General features: G+C 44.6%; 1 protein-coding gene across 2 annotated transcripts in view; it reads left to right on the top strand.

Moving 5' to 3' along the window:
• OC90 (otoconin 90) overlaps positions 1-20,656 on the top strand; it is a 124,088-nt gene that overhangs the window by 4,722 nt on the left and 98,710 nt on the right. For both annotated transcript variants that reach the window (XM_040354979.1, XM_040354980.1), the window contains exon 3: positions 12,890-12,958. In XM_040354979.1, the coding sequence (XP_040210913.1) occupies positions 12,890-12,958 (69 nt within the window). The remainder of the gene's footprint in view (positions 1-12,889; positions 12,959-20,656) is intronic.

Raw genomic sequence — 20,656 nt, 5'->3', positions numbered from 1 at the left:
TCCATTGGACATCAAAGCCGCATTACAAGTCGGTCCCCATGTTTTCCAATAATAACCATTTATATACACTATGGGCCAGATTCAGATACAAATGTGTATCTTTAGGCGGGCGTAGCGTATAGGAGATAAGCTACGCCGCCGTAACTTTGTGACGCGAGTATGGTATTCAGAAAGATTATGCGCCCGAAGTTACGGCGGCGTAGCGTATAAGGGCCAGCGTAAGCCCGCCTAATTCAAATTTGGAAAATGTGGGCGTGTTTTATGTCAATTCAGTGTGACCCCACGTAAATTACGTTTTTAACGAACGGCGCAAGCGCTGTCCGTGCACGTATCCCAGTGAGCATGCTCCAAATTATGCCGCAAATAGTCAATGCTTTCGACGTGAACGTAATTTACGCAAATGGACGAAAAAAACTCTGGATAGCCGCACTCCAAGATAACTTAAAATAAAGTTGGTCTTTTATTTTCAAATGCACATGCAGACACCGCAAACAACAGGTACAGAAATGGCCGACGCGTTTCACGCTGCAATTCAGCGCTTAGTCATGTTGTTTGCGGTGTCTGCATGTGCATTTGAAAATAAAAGACCAACTTTATTTTAAGTTATCTTGGAGTGCGGCTATCCAGAGTTTTTTTCGTCCATGTGCTACAATCAGCATTGCCAGCACCCTGGTGGTTCAACAACCCTTGATGATCCACGAGGCTCACCTGGAGCGGTGAAAGATTTGTCTGTAATTTACGCAAAGCCCTATTCGCGAACGACTTACGCAAACGACGTAAAATGTTTAAAATTTGACGCGGGAACGACGTCCATACTGAACATTGAGTACGCCTCATATAGCAGGGGTAACTTTACGCCGAAAAAAGCCTTACGGAAACAACGTAAAAAAAAATGTGCCGGCCGGACGTACGTTTGTGGATTCGCGTATCTAGCTAATTTGCATACTCAATGCAGAAATCGACGGAAGCGGCACCTAGCGGCCAGCGTAAATATGCACCTTAGATCCGACGGCGTACTAAGAAGTACGCCAGTCGGATCTAGCCCAGCTTCAGGCGTATCTTGTTTTGTGGATACAAAACAAAGATACGCCGGAGCATCCTAGCAGTTACGCGGCTTATCAATAGATACGCCAGCGTAACTGCTTCGTGGATCTGGCCCTATATTTTCAAAAGTATTTATGACGCCTGCCTTTACACGCACATGAAATTTTCATATTTTGAAAATTATATTTCATGTACACATTTCTAAACACTGCCTCTAGTGGTCATATGTATAAGAAGGAATCTGATTTGGATTGTTGCTTGATGACTGCTGAGATTAGCTCAGTCTGCCTTCTGCTGCGTACAGACGATCGGAATTTCCGACAACAAAACCGTGTTTTTTTTTTCCGACGGATGTTGGCTCAAAACTTGTCTTGGATACACACGGTCGCACAAATGTCGTCGGAAATTCAGAGGTCAAGAACGCGGAGACGTACAACACTACGACACAGTACAATGATTCCGAGCATGTGTCAAATTGGTTCAGAGCATGCGCAGCACTTTTGTGCGTCGGAAATAGCTACACGCGGTCAGAATTTCCCACAATAACTTTTCTTGATGCAAAATGAAGGGGAATATCTGGACAGCCGCACTCCAAAAATATTGCTTTTTATTGTAAAAATAGGATCACAGGATACATGCCACAGCAAACAGGATACAAACTGACGCGTTTCACACTATAGCTTAGTGCTTAATCATAGGTCATTAATCACCAGATATGATGAAGCACTAAGTTCTAGTGTGAAATGCGTCAGGTTGTATCCTGTTTGCTGTGGCATGTATCCTGTGATCCTATTTTTACAATAAAAAGCAATATTTTTGGAGTGCGGCTGTCCAGATATTCCCCTTCATTTTGCATTGCCAGCACCCGTAGCTTCAGATCCGGTGAAGAGGTTCATCATTTGCATCTTCTACCTTGAGTGGTGGCTTCCTTTCTCTAAGAACTTTTCTTGTCGGAAAAATTGAGTACCAGCTCTCAAACATTTGTTGTCGGAAATTCCGACAGCAAATGTCCGATGGGGCGTACATACACGGTCGGAATATCCGACCAAAAGCTCACATCGAACATTTGTTGTTGGGAATTCCGATCGCGTTTACGTGGCATTAGGCTCCATTTACACTTGTACGACTCCAAAGTTGCGCCGACTTTGAAGTGCAACTTTGTCGGCACATTGATGCAACTTTGTCAAAAGTTAAAAGTTTGTCGCCATTTCACGAGCGGGCGTAATTTTGAAGCGTGACATGTTGGGTATGAATTTACTCGGTCTTTTACAATATAAAAAAAAATTGGGCTAACTTTACTGTTGTATTATTTTTTAATTCAAAAAAGTGATTTATATTTAAAAAAAAAGTGCGCTTGTAAGACCGCTGCTTGGTTCTTACTGTGTGGGGGCGTGGCTTGGCGCGTCACGTCACTGATCGCCGTTCCCTATGACAGGGAACAGACGATCAGTGAAAGTCTGAGTAGGAAGCACGGGGAGAGGTTTGTTTACACTTACCTCTCCCTGTTCTTTAGCTCTGTGACCCGATCGTGGGACACCGGCGACGATCGGGTCCACGGGTCCCAAGGGCGCGGTCATGAAGTACACGACCGCATGACCCACGGCTGTGCATATTAAAGGGGACGTACCTGTACGCCAATATGCACAGCCGTGCCATTCTGCCGACGTACATCAGCGTGCGGCGGTCAGCAATCGGTTAAATGTACCTCCTTGGGTGTAATATACACAGACTCATAACGTATATAAAAATATTATTAAAGTTATCCACAACAAATCCACAATTTAACCAACCACAGTGATGTTTATCCTGGCCTTGGGATCTGATTAGTTGGTCGACGTGTTTCAAGGGCAAACCCGCTTCATCAGGGCCTGCTATTCAGAAATACTGTAATCATAAACAAGAATATGTACTATGAAGCATTGATCACTGAGTAGCATATTATATAGTATCTTATTTGTACATTATTGACTAAACACAACATGCAAGAATATCATATCCACCATGAATGTAAAAACCCATCCTTCTTTATTAAAGTGGATGTTAAACCCAAAAAATGTATTTATTTATTTTGATGTCACAATGTAGAGAATAAGATTTCCTATCATCTGTGCCCAGTCTTGCCACACAGAGTTAATCCAGCTCTGAGCAATCCTCTTTTTATTGTTCAGGGAAATAAAACAGACTTCCAGATAAAAACCAAAGTCCTTGCTTGAGTGACAGGTTATTTACATATCTCATGCACTGCTTGCAGACATGCACAGCTTCTGTAAAAAGTGCTCAATTCACATCCCCCTCCCCTCTTCCCTCCAGCTCTATGTATATTCTGATGGCTGTTGCATTTTCTCATGGCACTGAACTGTGACTCACCCCATATTTTGAAAACATTTAATCAAAACACAGAGAAGGGGATGTGAATTGTGCACTTTTTTTTCAGAAGCAAGGACTTTGGTTTTTATCTGGAAGTCCGTTCTATTTCACTGAACAATAAAAGAGGATTGCTCAGAGCTGGATTAACTCTGTGTGGCAAGACTGGGCGCAGATGATAGGAAATCTTATACTCTACATTGTGACATCAAATTTTTTTGGGGGGGGGGGTTTACATCCACTTTAACATTCATGGTGAATATGATGGGCCAGATTCACAGAAGAAGTACTTTCAAATTTGCCGCATCGTATCTTTTTTTTCTCTCAAAAAAGGATGTTTATTGAATAGTATAATCATGCATGGTTACAAATATTGCATCAGTGTAATTTCTCAGTCTCTGTATTACATCCATGCATAAGCGTAAAATAATAAAATAACAAGAACAATCCACACATAAACTTCTGGAATGCTACCTTCTCTGCCCACTAGACCAACTCATTTTACATAAAAGGCAGTGTATGAGTATCATCAGGCTCCCACATTCCTGGACCTACTCCATTATACATGGGGGTGCTGTACCCTGCCCTCTCCCTCCCCTGCAGAGTGCCCCAGATCCAGTCTTAAGTCCTTGCCCCTGACCTCTTACATTAGTAATCTGTCCAACACCAACACGAGTGGAGCTAAACCCGGGGAATTTAGCCAGGGGGCCCACAACTTTTCAAACCTGCCCCACCTTTTCCTGTGCTGATATATGTATTTCTCTGCCTGTAGAGTGGATCCCATCTGGAGGTTAGGATGAAGGAAAAAAGCTGGGACAGCCGCACTCCAAAAAAACTCCTCCTTTAATTAAAAATCACAAAATACATGCCACAGCAAAAAACAGCACAACAAAAGAAAAGCTGACGTTTCGCACTATGCCTTAGTGCTTCTTCATAGCTATGAAGAAGCACTAAGGCATAGTGCGAAACGTCAGCTTTTCTTTTGTTGTGCTGTTTTTTGCTGTGGCATGTATTTTGTGATTTTTAATTAAAGGAGGAGTTTTTTTGGAGTGCGGCTGTCCCAGCTTTTTTCCTTCATCCTAACCTGCATTTTGATTGCACTGCCTGCACCCTTGGCTCGGACCACAGGAATCAGATTACCTGGTTCTCTTTGAGCGGTTACCCACTCTCTCATTGGATCCCATCTGGGCTATCCACTCTCCCAGCCCTGGAGGCTCCGCGTCCTTCCAGTGCCTTAGGATTAGTTTGCGGGCCTGGAAAAGGGCCCTACCAACTGCCTTTTTGTGGTTATCCTCCAGCGGTATGTCTTCTATAATACCCAGTATACATACTTTAGGGGTTTGGGGTATTTGAATCATGAATACCCTGTTTAGTGTTGTGAGAACCCCCGTCCAGTATAGATGCAGCTTGGGACACCGCCACATTAAATGGATGAGGTCACCATGGTCCCTAGCACATCTAGGACAGTTGTCATCCTCAGTCAGCCCCATCTTACGCAATCTGGCCGGGGTAAAATGTACCCGTAAAACAATGTACAGTTGTGACAACCGGTGTGCTTCGTTGAGCAAGGCTCCCTGTATGGCCAATAATGCTTCTTCCCATTGTTCCTCCTCAAAAACACCCACATCCCTTTCCCAGGAGTCCACCACCCTAGAGGGAAGGGCCGGCAGCACAGCTGTCAGTAGCATGGCATATGAGCTTGAGATGAAGCCCCTGAAGCTAGCTATCCCAGTCATAAAGTGGAAGATCGGGGCAGGGGACAATGTCCAAGGGTTATTTCCAGCCTGGGCCCTGATGGCATGTCTCAACTGTAAGTAGGGAAAATACATGGTCTGGGGAAGATCAAACTTCTCTCGGAGCTCCGCAAAAGAAAGCAGGCGGCCCCCAGAGAAGAGTGTGTAACCCCATACCTCCTCCACTGCTCACCACAGGTCAGAGACAGTAGTTCCTCGTAGTATCGGTTGTTCCAAATTGGACTGTGACCGGTAAACCCCTCTATGTTTTGTAATTGGCGGGTTTTATTCCAGACTTTCTGCATTAATGCATATGTAGGGAAAAGTTTATTGGACTTAGCACATTGCAGCGACTCGAGACCAGTTACCATATTAGCCATGCCTGTCATGTGATTTACTATGTCGACCACTGGGTCTCCCCTTCCCTTACTCATAGCCCGAGCTATATGTTGTAGTTGTGATGCCAGGTAGTATACCCAGGGGTTTGGGAGAGCAAGCCCCCCCACCTCCTTTGGCTTTTGTAGTTGTTCTAGCTTAATCCTGGGGGGTTTATTAAGCCAGAGAAACGCTCTGAACAGGGAGTTAATCATTCTAAAAATCCTAAGAGGGATAACCATGGGGGTGTTGTGCAGAATATACAACAACTGAGGCATAAATACCATCTTCGTGAGGTTCACTCTACCAACCAGGGACATTTTTAATTTTGACCATATCTTAATTTTGTCTCTAATCCTGCCTATCAAGGGAGTGAGATTTAGGGAGACATAATCGAGCGGTTGGGGGGTGACCCAGACGCCCAAGTATTTAAATTTAGTCGCCACCGGAATGTCACGCAGCATACGATCCTGCGGATTCGACGCATCCAAAAACATAATTGCGGACTTAGTCCAATTTATCAATAGTCCCGAAAAGGACCCGAAGGTCTGAATCACCGACATTGCCTCCCGGAGAGAACCCGACGTATCTCCCAGTAGTAGCATGGTATCGTCCGCGTAAAGCATAATTTTTTCATGTATTAATCCGTACTGAAATCCCTTGATTAGGGGGTCAGAGCGCACCAGTGCCGCCAGCGGTTCTATGGCAACCGCAAATAGCAAGGGTGACAGAGGGCACCCCTGCCGAGTCCCCCTGTGTAGCGGAAAGGGAGGAGACACTCTGCCCTCCTCCCTAATAACCGCCAGAGGGGAGTCATACAGGAGGCGCACCCATGATTGAAACACAGGCCCGAACCCGAAACGTCGCCCACAGGTACTGCCACTCAATGCTGTCGAATGCCTTGTGGGCATCTAGAGACAGCAGTGCCCTATCCCCCCCATTATCCGCCGTCGATTGCATGTTTACAAATAGTCTCCTCAGGTTAATAGCTGTAGATCGTTCCGGTATGAACCCTGATTGGTCTGAGTGTATTATCGCCGAGATCACCTTATTCAGCCTTGTTGCCAAGACTTTTGCTAGTATTTTTATATCACTTTGTAAAAGTGATATTGGCCTATAGGAACCAGGATCCAATGGATCCTTTCCCGGTTTAAGCAGGAGTACTATGCTTGCTTGTCTCATAGAGTCTGGAAGCCGCCGTGCCTCCCTGGCCGCGTTCAAAGTTTGAAGCAGCCTCGGGAGCACAACGCTCCCATATTGCTTGTATACTTCAACAGGTATGCCATCGTCCCCTGGTGCCTTAGTATTGGGGAAAGAATTGGTTGCCTCTATCATCTCCTCAATGGTAATGGGAGTCTCAAGTGACTCCGCCTGGGACTCCGTTAAACACGGTAGCTCTATCCCCTGCAGAAAGTCCCGAGTCTCCTCTCCAGTGTGTGTTTGCTTCGATTCATATAGACTGGCATAGAATCTGGTCAGTTCCCTCATTACCAGGTCGGGGGTGTTCACCAACCTACCTCCCTCAGTTCTAAGAGCTCCGATAGATGGGGACGTCTGTTGTGATTGAACTATTTTGGCTAAGAGCTTGCCCGTTTGCTCCCCCTCCTCATAGAACGCCATTTTTGAAAAAAAAACGTTTTTTGTCAGCTCTAGAAGCGTCTAGTCTAGCCAATGCGTCCTAAGCCGCTATCCACGCCTCCCGGGAGCCCTCCCCCGAGTTAGCTATATACTCCGCCTCCAAGCGTTTCACCATCTGTGCTACCTGGTCCCTTTGTTCGGTCGTGTTGTGTTTTATGGCGTTCACCTCAGCAATAAAAACTCCCCTCAAGTAGGCCTTAAAAGCATCCCAAGCAGTGTCTGTTGCAGGATGATCTGCATGTCTCTGCCAGTAAGCCACTATGTCCTTCTCAATTTTCTCATGAGAAGGGAAGAGGTTGAGCCAAAAGGCATTAAGCTTCCACGGTGCTCTGGGAAGAGTAGAAGGAGGCCTGACCCTCAGAGAAAGTAAAATGGGGGAATGATCCGAGACGCACCGGGGAAGGTAATGTATATCCTCAACATATTGTGTGGCAGACGCCGAGCACAAGCACAGGTCAATCCTAGACAAGGACATATGTGTCTTGGAGAAGCAAGAGAATTGCCTCTCGAGGGGGTTTTTTTGTCTCCAGGGGTCTACCCAGCCCACCTCTTCCATAAACTTAGCCATGGCCGTTCTAGTCGTCCCCGGGGGTCCCCTCGGGGGGGGGGTGCCTGTCCAAATATGGATTCATTATCCCGTTAAAATCTCCCACTACCACTAGCGGGGTTCCAGGATGTGATAGCTGAAAAGCAAGGAGGGACCTCAGTATCTGCGGGCTGAATGGGGGAGGGACATATACTGCAGCCAGAATGAATGACAGTTGGTATACCCTACACAGCAGAAACACATATCTTCCCTCCTGATCAATCTTAGAATCCATACAGTGAAAATCCAGGGATTTGTGTATCAATACACTCACACCCCTTGAATATGAGGTGTGAGTGGAATGATAAGTCCAACCTGCCCAGGCAAATCCCAGCCACGACCTAGTGTCCGGAGTTAAATGTGTCTCCTGCAAAACGCAAATGGCCGGGAAGTGCTTCCTAAGGGAGGTGGAAACCATAGTACGTTTAAGTGGTTCTCCCAAGCCCCTCACATTCCATGAGACTACAGCAATTCCAGACATCCTTCCTTCATTATAATATCAATGCATGACATAACAATCCTCCACCCGCCTCTTAGATCACTGTGTCTTTCCCTCTCGCCCAATGGCGTCACGGCACACAGTGTTTTCCAGGAAAAGCAGGTTAGCTCCCGGGAGCTCAAAATTAAAAAGGCAAAACTGAAAAAGGGAAGAAAAAAGAAAAATGTTACTTGTGTCGGCATCTCCACATAATCAGAGGTGGGACATTGCAGGGTAGTAGTCCGTGTCTCCTCGCCCGGTACAGTTCCGTGGTAGGTAGCACAAGTCCGGAGCGGGAGCTCCACTGAGCGTATGTAGTAGAGAGCGGCTTCCAAAAAAGAGGGGAGCAGAGTCAGTAGCACCAGACAAAAAAAAAACAAGCTTATCAACTTTGCGGACAAAAGCCGCCGGGCATAACCTTTGCCCTCAATATGCCACAGACGCAACAGGCAGTCCGTGGCCCCAACATTGCGCCTCAAGGGGCACTCCTCGCGTGGTCCAAATCGCATGTGGAACAGGCAAAATCAGGAAATAGAATGCAAAATAGTCAGTTCGCTCCGTTCCTGTGCAGAAAAGAATTCTGCATATATTGTTCTCCCGGTCCTTAGACCATGTGAGTAATAACAGAGATAGACCCACAGTCCAATGGTAGGTAAACGAAAAAAAAAAAGGAAATGAACCGGCTTGCCATCAAACTCTGCAGTCCATAAACTCGAAGCACATCAGTCCGCATCTGCACCTGGATCCTCTGCTTGTCGAATCTGATGCTCATTCTGGTCCAGCCAGGATGAGGCCTCCGTAGCTGATTCAAAGAATTGGGCCCTGCCTCCTGCAATAATCCGGAGCTTAGCAGGATATAACATCGCGTAGTTGGCTCGCAGGCGTTGCAACCTTCTCTTCACCTCTCCAAATTTGGCCCTGCGCCTCTGTACTTCCGCAGAGAAGTCGGGGTAGAAGGACACCCTTACTCCATTATATTGGACATTGCGGCGTTCTCTGGCCAGCCTCAGGATGATTTCCTTGTCTTTAAAGTTAAGCAGTTTGGCTAGCATGGTGCGTGGTGGGTTACCAGGAGGGAGAGGCCTAGGTGGTACTCTGTGTGCCCTCTCAACTGAGTAGAAGGGCGTGAAGGCATCCTTGCCAAACACCTCTTGCAGCCAGGTCTCCACAAATGCAGTGGGATCACGGCCTTCTGTCTTCTCTGGCAGGCCTACTATGCGGATATTACTCCTCCTCAAGCGGTTTTCAATATCTTCATTACGGCTTTCGTTAGCTGTCGCGATTCTAGCCGTGACCTGCAGTTCCCTAATAAGAGGGGCCATCCTGTCCTCCACCTCGCTTACACGACTTTCCACCGCAGTGGTGCGCTCTCTGATTTTTTGAAAGTCTTGTCGAATCAGTCCCACCTCCTCCTTCAGCCCCCCAAAGTGTTGCTGCAATGTCTGCACTGTGGCCGTGCACTTATTCACTGCCTGCAGTATCTGGGCCAGTGTGGGTTGCTCAGCACTCTCGTCCTCCTCCTCCTCTCCTGCACTCTCTGCATGTGTTACTTGTGCTGAGGCCTGTGAAGTCCGGGCAGAGCAGGGCCCCGGCGCCATTGTATTAAATATATCAGGCGTGGCGTCCAACTCCTCGTCCGAGGGGCGGTCAGCCAGGCCGTTCAGTTTTTGTGCATAGTACACCATGTCCTTAGGGGCCTCTTTTCCCATGGCTTTAGGTGTCTTGAGGGGGATCTTACCGTGGTCCCGTTTGTCTCCGCGTGTCTTCCAGGCCGCCGCGGCGCCATTTTGGAAATCAGGGAGCTCATCTCCTTTGAGCTGTTTACGGGTCATCATACCGGTTATCGGGCTGGAAAGCAGGTCGCTGCGTGCACCGAGTGCTGATGTACAGCTGGGTGGTGTCCGTTTCCGGAAACGATCGGTATTTCGGCCGGGAGAAGGATCGCTGCAGTGTGCTGTTTGGGAGCTCTGTGAGACACGTCCGCTCACATGCCGCTCTTGGCCACGCCCCCCCCCCGCATCGTATCTTTAGTTTGAATCCTCAAACCAAGATACGACGGCTTCTGGCTTCGATCTGACAGGCGTACGGCTTCGTACGCCTTCGGATCGTAGGTGCAATACTTCGGCGCCCGCTGGGTGGAGTTTGCGTCGTTTTCCGCGTCGGGGATGCTAATTAGCTTTTTCCGGCGATCCACCAAGGTACGCGCGGCCGTCGCATTCTCTTACGTCGTAGCTAGTCTGCTTTTCCCGGCGTATAGTTAAAGCTGCTGTTTCGTGGCGTATAGATAGACTTGCCATGTTAAAGTATGGCCGTCGTTCCCGTGTCGAATTTCGAATTTTTTTTTTTTGCGTAAGTCGTCCGTGAATAGGAAAGGACGTAACTCATGTCCTACGTTCAAAAAATGGCGTCGGTGCAGCGTCATTTCGCGCAAAGCACGGCGGGAAATTTCGAATCGGAGCATGCGCATTTCAATCGGCGCGGGGACGCGCTTCATTTAAATGAATCACGCCCCCTACCCGCCCAATTTGAAATACGCGCCGAGAAATACACTATGCCGTCATAACTTACACAGCCCATTTCACAGCTCCCTGCACAATACACAGCCCCCTGCACATTATACAGCCCCCTGTACATTATACAGCCCCCTGCACATTACACAGCCCCATTCACAATACACAGCCCCCTGCACATTATACAGCCTCAGAACATTACACAGCCCCCTTTACATTACTCAGTCCCTTTACATTACAAAGCCCCCTGCACAATACACAGCCCACATGCATATTACAAAGCTCCCTTTACATGACAAACCCCCTTTCCATTACACAGCCCCCTGCACAATACACAGCCACCATGTATATTACAAAGCCCCCTGCACAATACACAGCCCCCATGTATATGCCCCTAGCACATTACACAGACCCTTGCACATTATACAGCCCCTTTACATTACAAAGTCTCCTGCACAATACACACCCCCCTTTACATTACACAGCCCCCTGCACAATGCACAGCCCCCCATGCATATTACAAAGCCTCCTGCACAATACACAGCCCGTTTCACAGCCCCCTGCACAATACACAGACAGCCCCCTGCACAATATACAGCCCCCTGTACAATACACAGACCCATTCACAATACACAGCCCCCTGTACATTATAAAGCCTCAGCTCAATACACAGCCCCCTGCACAATGCACAGCCCGTTTCACAGCCCCCTGCACAATACACAGCCCGATTCACAGCCCCCTGCACAATACATAGCCCCCTGCACAATACACAGCCCGATTCACAGCCCCCTGCACAATACACAGCCCCCTGCACAATACACAGCCCCCTGCACAATACACAGCCCATTTCACAGCTCCCTGCACAATACACAGCCCCCTGCACATTATACAGCCCCCTGCACATTATACAGCCCCCTGCACATTACACAGCCCCATTCACAATACACAGCCCCCTGCACATTATACAGCCTCAGAACATTACACAGCCCCCTTTACATTACTTAGTCCCTTTACATTACAAAGCCCCCTGCACAATACACAGCCCACATGCATATTACAAAGCTCCCTTTACATGACAAACCCCCTTTCCATTACACAGCCCCCGGCACAATACACAGCCCCCATGTATATTACAAAGCCCCCTGCACATTACACAGCCCCTGCACAATACGCAGCCCCCTGCACAATACACAGCCCCCTGCACAATACACAGCCCCCTGCACAATACACAGCCCCCTGCACAATACACAGCCCCCTATACAATACACAGCCCCCTATACAATACACAGCCCCGTGCACAATACACAGCTCCCTGCACAATACACAGCCCCCTGCACGATACACAGCCCCCTGCACAATACACAGCTCCCTGCACAATACACAGCTCCCTGCACAAGGAGGCAATCCAGCGGCCGGCCCTGGGTGTCACCCCTCTGTCCACATCCCCTGTACCCCCATAGCGACACCACTAGGATTCGAGAAGGAAGATTTGTGCTGGGAGAGGGGATGGGGAGGATTTTTTGCCAGGAAGGGGTGGGGTAATCTAAGCAAACAGGAGGGACAGGGGGGGATTAGTGCTGGCAGGGGGTATTTGGGTGAGAAGATTTGTGCTAGGATCCAAAGTTTGAGAAGAATAAGCATGTGTGTTAGATTGGGTGATTGTTTTGGGGTGAGGGAGATTTGTGCTAGGAGGGGGAATTGGTGTGGGATTTGAGCTGGGCGGTGGGATTGGGGGGGCAAAGATTTGTGCTGGAAGGGGGAGGGATTTATGTTTTTTTTATGTATGATGGAATGTTTGTGTCCACATTCATGATGGAATATTGCTTTGATATTTTCGTCCTGGGGGGGGGGGGGTCAAGTAAGCTTATAGGGCCCTGTGATTTCTAACAGTGGCCCTGTCCGGTGCAGTTTTACATGGTAGCCAATCAGCTTCTAACTTCAGCTTGTTCTATTATGCTTTGGCAATAAAACCTGGAGGATGATTGGTTTCTATACAGAGTTGCCCCAGATCTTGAATGCTCCAGTTCTAGTAAATGACCCCCACAGTCTCCACCTTGACCCTCAGTGCTTTCCTGGTGGTTTTGGGAGAGGACCCACAAGAGGACATGTTATAACTCCATTATCAATATCTCCATTATCAATTTTTTTTCTTTTGCCCTAGGAACTACACAAGAATCTGGAGTATCTCCTGTTCTACCTGAACTTAACGACCTGCCGCTGGGAAATATAAGTAAGTAACACAATTCTTAGAGTGTGGAGCCAAAACCAAAGACTTAGAGGCTCCATTGCATTTATGCTAGAGAATGCGCATGAACACGTAACCGATCGCTGAAAAAAACTCAGCTGCATGTATAAACGTCTTCCAACCTGGGCTTTCACTACTCCAGTTGACATGAAGAAAGTGTCCAATGGCACTCATCTGAGCACCGCTGTACCGAGGGACTTCCATAGTGAAGCCAACCTACTAAACGCAAATGAAATAGCCGAAAAATTAGTTTGTTTCCGTTTCATTCTGGGGTTTTTTTTTCTTTCGTTTTTTGGGTAATTCGTTATGATCCCAATTCGAAAATTCATAAATTTTCTAAAAATTCGTAAATTTTCTAAAAATTCGTAAATTTTCTAAAAATTCGTAAATTTTCTAAAAATTCGTAAATTTTCTAAAAATTCGTAAATTTTCTAAAAATTCGTAAATTTTCTAAAAATTCGTAAAATTTTTTAAAAATTCGTAAATTTTCTAAAAATTCGTAAATTTTTTAAAAAAATATTAAATTTCCCAAAAATTCGTAAACGTTCAAAAATAATCGTACAAAAAAATCAGAAAATCTAAATTTGAAAATCCAAATATCTGAAATAATAACTACCGTATTTATCGGGTTATAACACGCACAGGCGTATAACACGCACCCTAACTTTAAAAGGGAATTTTCAGGAAAAAAAACTTTCCACTGCCCCCTGCGTATAACACGCAGGCACAGTTTACCCTCTATTTTCAGGGTAAAAAAAGTGCGTGTTATACGCCAATAAATACAGTAACTATATTGGAAATTCCTTTCAAATTTGGCTGTTAATGAACGTAACGAATATGAATTTATCCAAAGTTATGAATTATCCAAAATAACGAATGCCCCATCTAAACAAATGGAACGTAACAAATTAATAATAATAAAAAAACTTTTTTTAATTCTTATTATAATTTATTATTTTTATTCCATTTGTTTAAATGCGACATTCGTTATTTCGGATAATTAGTAACTTTGGATAAATTCATATTTGTTACGTTCACAAACAGCCAAATTTGAAAGGAATTTCTAATATAGTTTCTGTATTTATTGGCGTATAACACTCACTTTTTTACCCTGAAAATAGAGGGTAAACTGTGCCTGCGTGTTATACGCAGGGGGCTGTGGAAAGTTTTTATATATTTTATATCATTTAATAATTACCGTATTTATCGGCGTATAACACTCACCCTAACTTTAAGAGGGAAGTTTCAGGAAAAAAAAAGTTCCACAGCCCCCTGCGTATAACACGCAGGCACAGTTTAACCTCTATTTTCAGGGTAAAAAAGTGAGTGTTATACACCAATAAATACAGTATTAATAGTTAAAGGTTGTAAAGGAAACATTTGTTTCCCTAAATAGCTTCCTTCACCTTAGTACAGTCCACCTTCACTTACCTCATCCTTCCATTTTGCTTTTAAATGTCCTTATTTCTTCTGAGAAATCCTCACTTCCTGTTCTTCTCTCTGTAACTCACCACCGTAATGCGAGGCTTTCTCCCTGGTATGGAGAAAGCCTCTTGAGGGGGGAGGGGGCGAGCAGGAGGGTCAGGACACTCTCTACTTTGCAGATAGAGAAAGGAGCTGTGTGTTAGTGGGCTTCCTGACACTCCTGCTCGCCCCCTCAAGAGGCTTTCTCCACACCAGGGAGAAAGCCTTGCATTACTGTGTGGAGTTACAGACAGAAGAACAGGAAGTGAGGATTTCTCAGAAGAAATAAGGACATTTAAAAGCAAAATGGAAGGATGAGGTAAGTGAAGGAGGACTGCACTAAGGTAAAGGAAGCTATTTAGGGAAACAAAATTTCCGTTACAACCCCTTTAAGTTATTATTAGTTAGCTATTATTTCAGCTTTTCTAATTTTTGGGTTTTCAGATTTTCTAATTTCCACAATTCTAATTTATGAATTTTTTAGAATTCATAATTTTTTTTATAATTTATGAATTTTCGAATATTTGAATTTACAAATATTTGGAAAAGTTGGTTAAATGGGTTTTCATTAATTCGGATATTTCCAAATTACCGTAACTAATTTGTCAAAATCCGTTAAAAAACGAATTCGGAACAAAACGAATTGCATATGTCTAGGAAATATTACTTGGCATTTCTTAACTGAGCCCTCCCCTTCCCACCAATCCCTACCATTTGTGTTATCTGTGTCAGGATTACTGCACCACCACTTTATACATATTGAGGAAATGTGAGACACATCCTCCTCCAATAAGAGGAAAGGTTGAATTCCAAGAATGGCACTGTGTACAGTAACAGCGGGTGTCGGTGGGGGTGGGGGGCACACGTTGTGGCAGGCGCAACACTATAAAGTGCCTCATGCACTGTGGCATTAGAAGAATTGTGATATCTCTGACTTTTCAGTCCAACAAGACTGTCTATTACTCTGAAATTCCTCTATTGCCGTTCTATGGAAGCAGTAGGTTTAAAGAGCACACCAAATGCTTAAAATAACTTCTTTATTAACTTCATAGATAACACTGCTGCTTTGCAGCAGACAGTCCATGTACAAACACGTGTTGAATAAGTATCACAAAATGGACGTTCAAATATTCAATCTTGTCATTCAACATAAAATGGTGGATCTCTTTCTCTCTCTCTCTCTCTCTCTCAACTGTGGTTTGCAACTTGGTTTGCAGGGTTTGTTAGCTTGTTAAAGTAGATGGATGTGACTTAGTTCGAATGACTGAATGTGGCTTAGTTCGGTGGAACTACAGTTAGGGCGGTTAGATGACTTTTTTTGATGGCTTAGTTCGGTGGAACTACAAGTGAACACACAACTAGATCAGTATTCAGTTCTAATCACACTATTTACAATAAGAACATATCTATAACTTGTGTAACGTACCTATTTAGGCCCTTGCTTCCATAAAACTGAACTCTGTATGTCTGCTCTGCTCTCTGTCTTCATGTGGAATGAATGCGGCACATGTACAGTATTAGGAACCTCCCAAACAGAATGGATGCAAAGGTGTCTGTGATAGGTCGAGACTCTGCTCAATGTGAGATTAGCTGTGATTGGCCAAGGCTACTGATGAGTCACAAAAGCTTAACTCTATGCTTTCTGGTATGAATTCTACTGTGTAATTTGAGCTTACCTTCACTGTCATATAATTAAACGATTCTCAAAGGCATATTTTTTCTTTTGCCTCTGTGAACACAACATATAACTATTATATGACATTCAAGCATAAATCACAGTGAATAACTTTGCTTTGTCTCTCACATATAAACATGTGCATTACATTTAGGTTCTGAGCAGGTTTAGCTGTATATGCATATAGGTTATATTAACTACCTAGGACAGGTTCTAGCTGGCCAGCTACACACGTGCTTGTGTCCTAAACCCATAAGCAGGCAGCGATGTACCAGTATGTCGCTTTGCCTGCATGGGCTGCCCATCCGCAGTACATTGCTGGCAGGTGGTCCGCAAGTGGTTAAATGGTGCCCGCATCAAACGGGCAACCTCCTGTGTTCAGTAAGCTGCAGTGAAGCTGCAAGCATGGGACCCAGAAGCTAGCAGCAAACACTGAAGTAGAGGTGACTATTAACCACTTGCCCTCTGAAAGATTTACCCCCTCCTTCATGACCAGGCCATTTATTGCGATACAGCACTGTTACTTTAACTGACAATTGCGCGGTCGTGAATCCCGGACAGGTGGCAACCCTAGTAGGACAGCTGAGGGTTCTATGTGTCAGAACAAGGATATGATTATCCTGTAGAAAATATGTATCCACCGCAATCACAGACCTGAACGGAAAGAGACAATCTATAAACTAAATATTCCTCATAGGAAGCCCAGAGGCAGATGTACAGGTTTCCTTCATTAGAACCCAGCAGCACTGATTTTAGGGATTATACACACAGGCGCCTGCTCTGGATTCAGTTCCCAGTAGGGATCTTATTTTTGGACTCCCTTCCTTCACTTCCTCCAAGTGCTCCAGTTTCTTCCCAAAATGCAAAGGCATATCTGAAGATAAACTGAATTCCACCCGGACCGACCCCAGAGGGTTTGTATGACGTCAGCAGAGACATTAGATTGTAAGCTCCTCGGGGCAGAGGCTGCTGTCATTGGTTCTGAATTAGCTGCAAGGTAAAATCTTTACAATGATAAATCTCACACATTTATGTGAATATAGAGTATACAGTATATATATATATATGTGTGTGTGTATGTGGATAACATAAGCTGGCGCTGCCGGAGTGACTCCATCCTACTGATTCCTATAGGAAAATGATGATTTATGTATTAAGTATAATCCGTCTCTCTACACCTGTCAGCATCCGGCTCACCTGCATAATCCATGACATGTTCCCAGAACAGAACCTCCTCCCTGATAAATATAGCGCAGCCAGGGGCCACAACTATTTTAGGAGGAAAATATTGGGTTTTAATGAGCAGCACAACTTATTCAGCGTCTTCATCCTTCCTATCAGAGGTTACATTTGCCTTTTTCACACCTTAAGATATTTTTGTGTTCAGTTTTTATTTTTTTTATTTTATTTCTATTTGAAAAAAGTTATGTTTTCACTTTTTAAATATATATATATATATATATATATATATATATATATATATATATATATATATATATATATACAGTGGGGATGGAAAGTTTGGGCACCCCAGGTAAACATTTGTATTAATGTGCATAACAAAGCCAAGGAAAGATGGAAAAATCTCAAAAAGGCATCAAATTACAGATTAGACATTCTTATAATATGTCAAAAAAAAAAAAATAGATTTTATTTCCATCATTTACACTTTCAAAATTACACAAAACAAAAAAATGCGGTCTGCAAAAGTTTGGGCACCCTGCAGAATGTATAGCATGCACTGCCCCCCTTTGCAAAGCTGAGACCTGCCAGTGTCATAGATTGTTCTCAATCATCGTCTGGGAAGACCAGGTGATGTCAATCTCAAAGGTTTAAAATACCCAGACTCATCTGACCTTGCCCCAACAATTAGCACCATTAGTTCTTCTAAGCAGTTGTCTAGAAAACTGAAAGTGAAAATAGTTGACGCTCACAAAGCTGGAGAAGGCTATAAGAAGATAGCAAAGCGTTTTCAGATGTCAATATCCTCTGTTCGGAATGTAATTAAGAAATGGCAGTCATCAGGAACAGTGGAAGTAAAAGCAAGATCTGGAAGACCAAGAAAAATATCAGACAGAACAGCTCGCAGGATTGTGAGAAAAGCAATTCAAAACCCACGTTTGACTGCACGATCCCTCCAGAAAGATCTGGCAGACACTGGAGTTGTGGTACACTATTCCACTATAAAGAGATACTTGTACAAATATGGTCTTCATGAAAGAGTCATCAGAAGAAAACCTCTTCTACGTCCTCACCACAAAAATCAGCGTTTGAACTTTGCAAATGAACATATAGACAAGCCTGATGCATTTTGGAAACAAGTTCTGTGGACCGATGAGGTTAAAATAGAACTTTTGGGCCGGAATGAGCAAAGGTACATGGGGGTGGATCAATCATGCTTTGGGGTTGTATTGCAGCCAGTGGCACAGGGAACATTTCACGAGTAGAAGGAAAAATGGATTCAATAAAATTTCAGCAAATTTTGGATGGTAACTTGATGCCATCTGTGAAAAAGCTGAAGTTAAAGAGAGAATGGCTTCTACAAATGGATAATGATCCTAAACACACCTCAAAATCCACGGGAGATTACATCAAAAGGCGTAAACTGAAGGTTTCGCCATGGCCTTCACAATCTCCTGACCTCAACATAATTGAAAATCTATGGATAGACCTTAAAAGAGCATTGCGTGACAGACAGCTCAGAGATCTCAAAGAACTGGAAGACTTTTGTAAGGAAGAATGGGCAAAGATACCTCAAAAAATAATTGAAAGACTCTTCGCTGGCTACAAAAAGCGTTTACAAGCTGTGATACTTGCCAAGATATTAACTCTGCAGGGTGCCCAAAGTTTTGCAGATGCCATCGTTGCTTGTCGTTTTCCCTGATGAGATTCTTGGCAAGAAACTCTCGCCGCCGGACTGTGTACTGACTATCATTTCAAAAGAACCGCGGTTCTCTTGAAAGGAAAGAACATGGTGACGTCATTGCGAATGTCGAGCATGCGCTCGTCACATTCGATGCCGTCGCCGCCAACTTGCTTCACCCTACCTATGCCGTGGAAGCTACCGCGCATGCGTCAAAGTCATTTCGAGCATGCGCGGGTTTCCACGGCGACAGGTAAGTATGCACACTCTCGGGTTTCTCGTCTGGAAACAGGCAAACGAGAATCTCGACGAGAAAAAAGAGAGCAGGTTTTCTTTTTTTCTCGTCGAGATTCTTGCCTGATTTCCAGATGAGAAACCTCAATGCCTCGTACACACGCATGGGAATCTCGGCAAGAAGCAGTTTTCTTGCTGTTTTTTGCCGAGAAACCCGGTCGTGTATGAGGCCTGAGAGCGATAACACCAAACTTAATACACCTGCTCCCCATTCACACCTGAGACCTTGTAACCCGGGAGGGAAAATGGCTAATTGGGTCTAATTTGTACATTTTCACTTAGAGGTGTACTTACTTTAGTTACCAGCGGTTTAGACATTAATGGCTGTGTGTTGAGTTATTTTGAGAGGACAGCAAATTTACACTGTTATACAAGCTGTACACTCACTACTTTACATTGTAGAAAAGTGTCATTTCTTCAGTGTTGTCACAGGAAAAGATAGAATAAAATATTTACATAAATGTGAGGGGTGTACTCACTTTTGTGAGATACTATTATTTTGGCGACTTCGGGGGCAAGTCGGACAATTTCTAACCTGCAGCAGTGTGAACGTAGGCTAATGGCCCGTACACATGATCTGAATATCATACGACAGATCGTACGACTTTTTTCACTTAGGCTTCATTTCCATGGACGTTTTTGGACGTTTTTACAGCCACTTTTCTGAGCGCTTTTTGCAGCTTAAAAACGGCTCTCTATGTTAGTCTATGGCCTCATGCCCACCATGACGTTTTTGAGCTGTAGATGGCTGAGCCGTTTTTAAGCTGCAAAAAAACCCCACAACCAGTGCGTTCTGAAGCTCCAGTGTTAGAGCTGTAAAAACGCCAGGCGTTAAAAAACGCTCAAAAACGCGCAAAAACGCTACTGCTGCGTTTTTGAGCTCCAGCTCAAAAAACCCCCCACTTTTTTAGCCTTTTTTACAGCTTAAAAACGCCTGTCCATATTTTTTATTTTTTTTAGCTGGAGCTCAAAAATGCTGCGGTAGCATTTTTGCACGTTTTTGAGCGTTTTTTAACATCTGCCGTTTTTACAGCTCTAACACTGGAGCTTCAGAACGCACTGGTCCTGTTTTTTTTTTGCAGCTTAAAAACGGCTCAGCCATCTACAGCTCAAAAACGTCATGGTGGGCATGGGGCCATAGACTAACATGGAGAGACGTTTTTAAGCTGCAAAAAACGCTCAGAAAAGTGGCTGTAAAAACGTCCAAAAACGTCCATGGAAATGAAGCCTAATAGTCACAAGTAGAAATTGAATAGGGTACTAAAGTCGCGAAAATTCTGGTACGATGAAAAAAAAGTGATGTCATGTGGTGTAATGTATTTGTATCGTATTTTCTGACGTCAACTGTACTGAGTAAATGAAAATTGTACGATCTGGTATCGTACGA

Source organism: Rana temporaria, chromosome 5 (assembly GCF_905171775.1).
Source record: "Rana temporaria chromosome 5, aRanTem1.1, whole genome shotgun sequence".
Classification (NCBI taxonomy): domain Eukaryota; kingdom Metazoa; phylum Chordata; class Amphibia; order Anura; family Ranidae; genus Rana; species Rana temporaria.
This window is presented reverse-complemented; position numbering and strand designations above follow the sequence as displayed.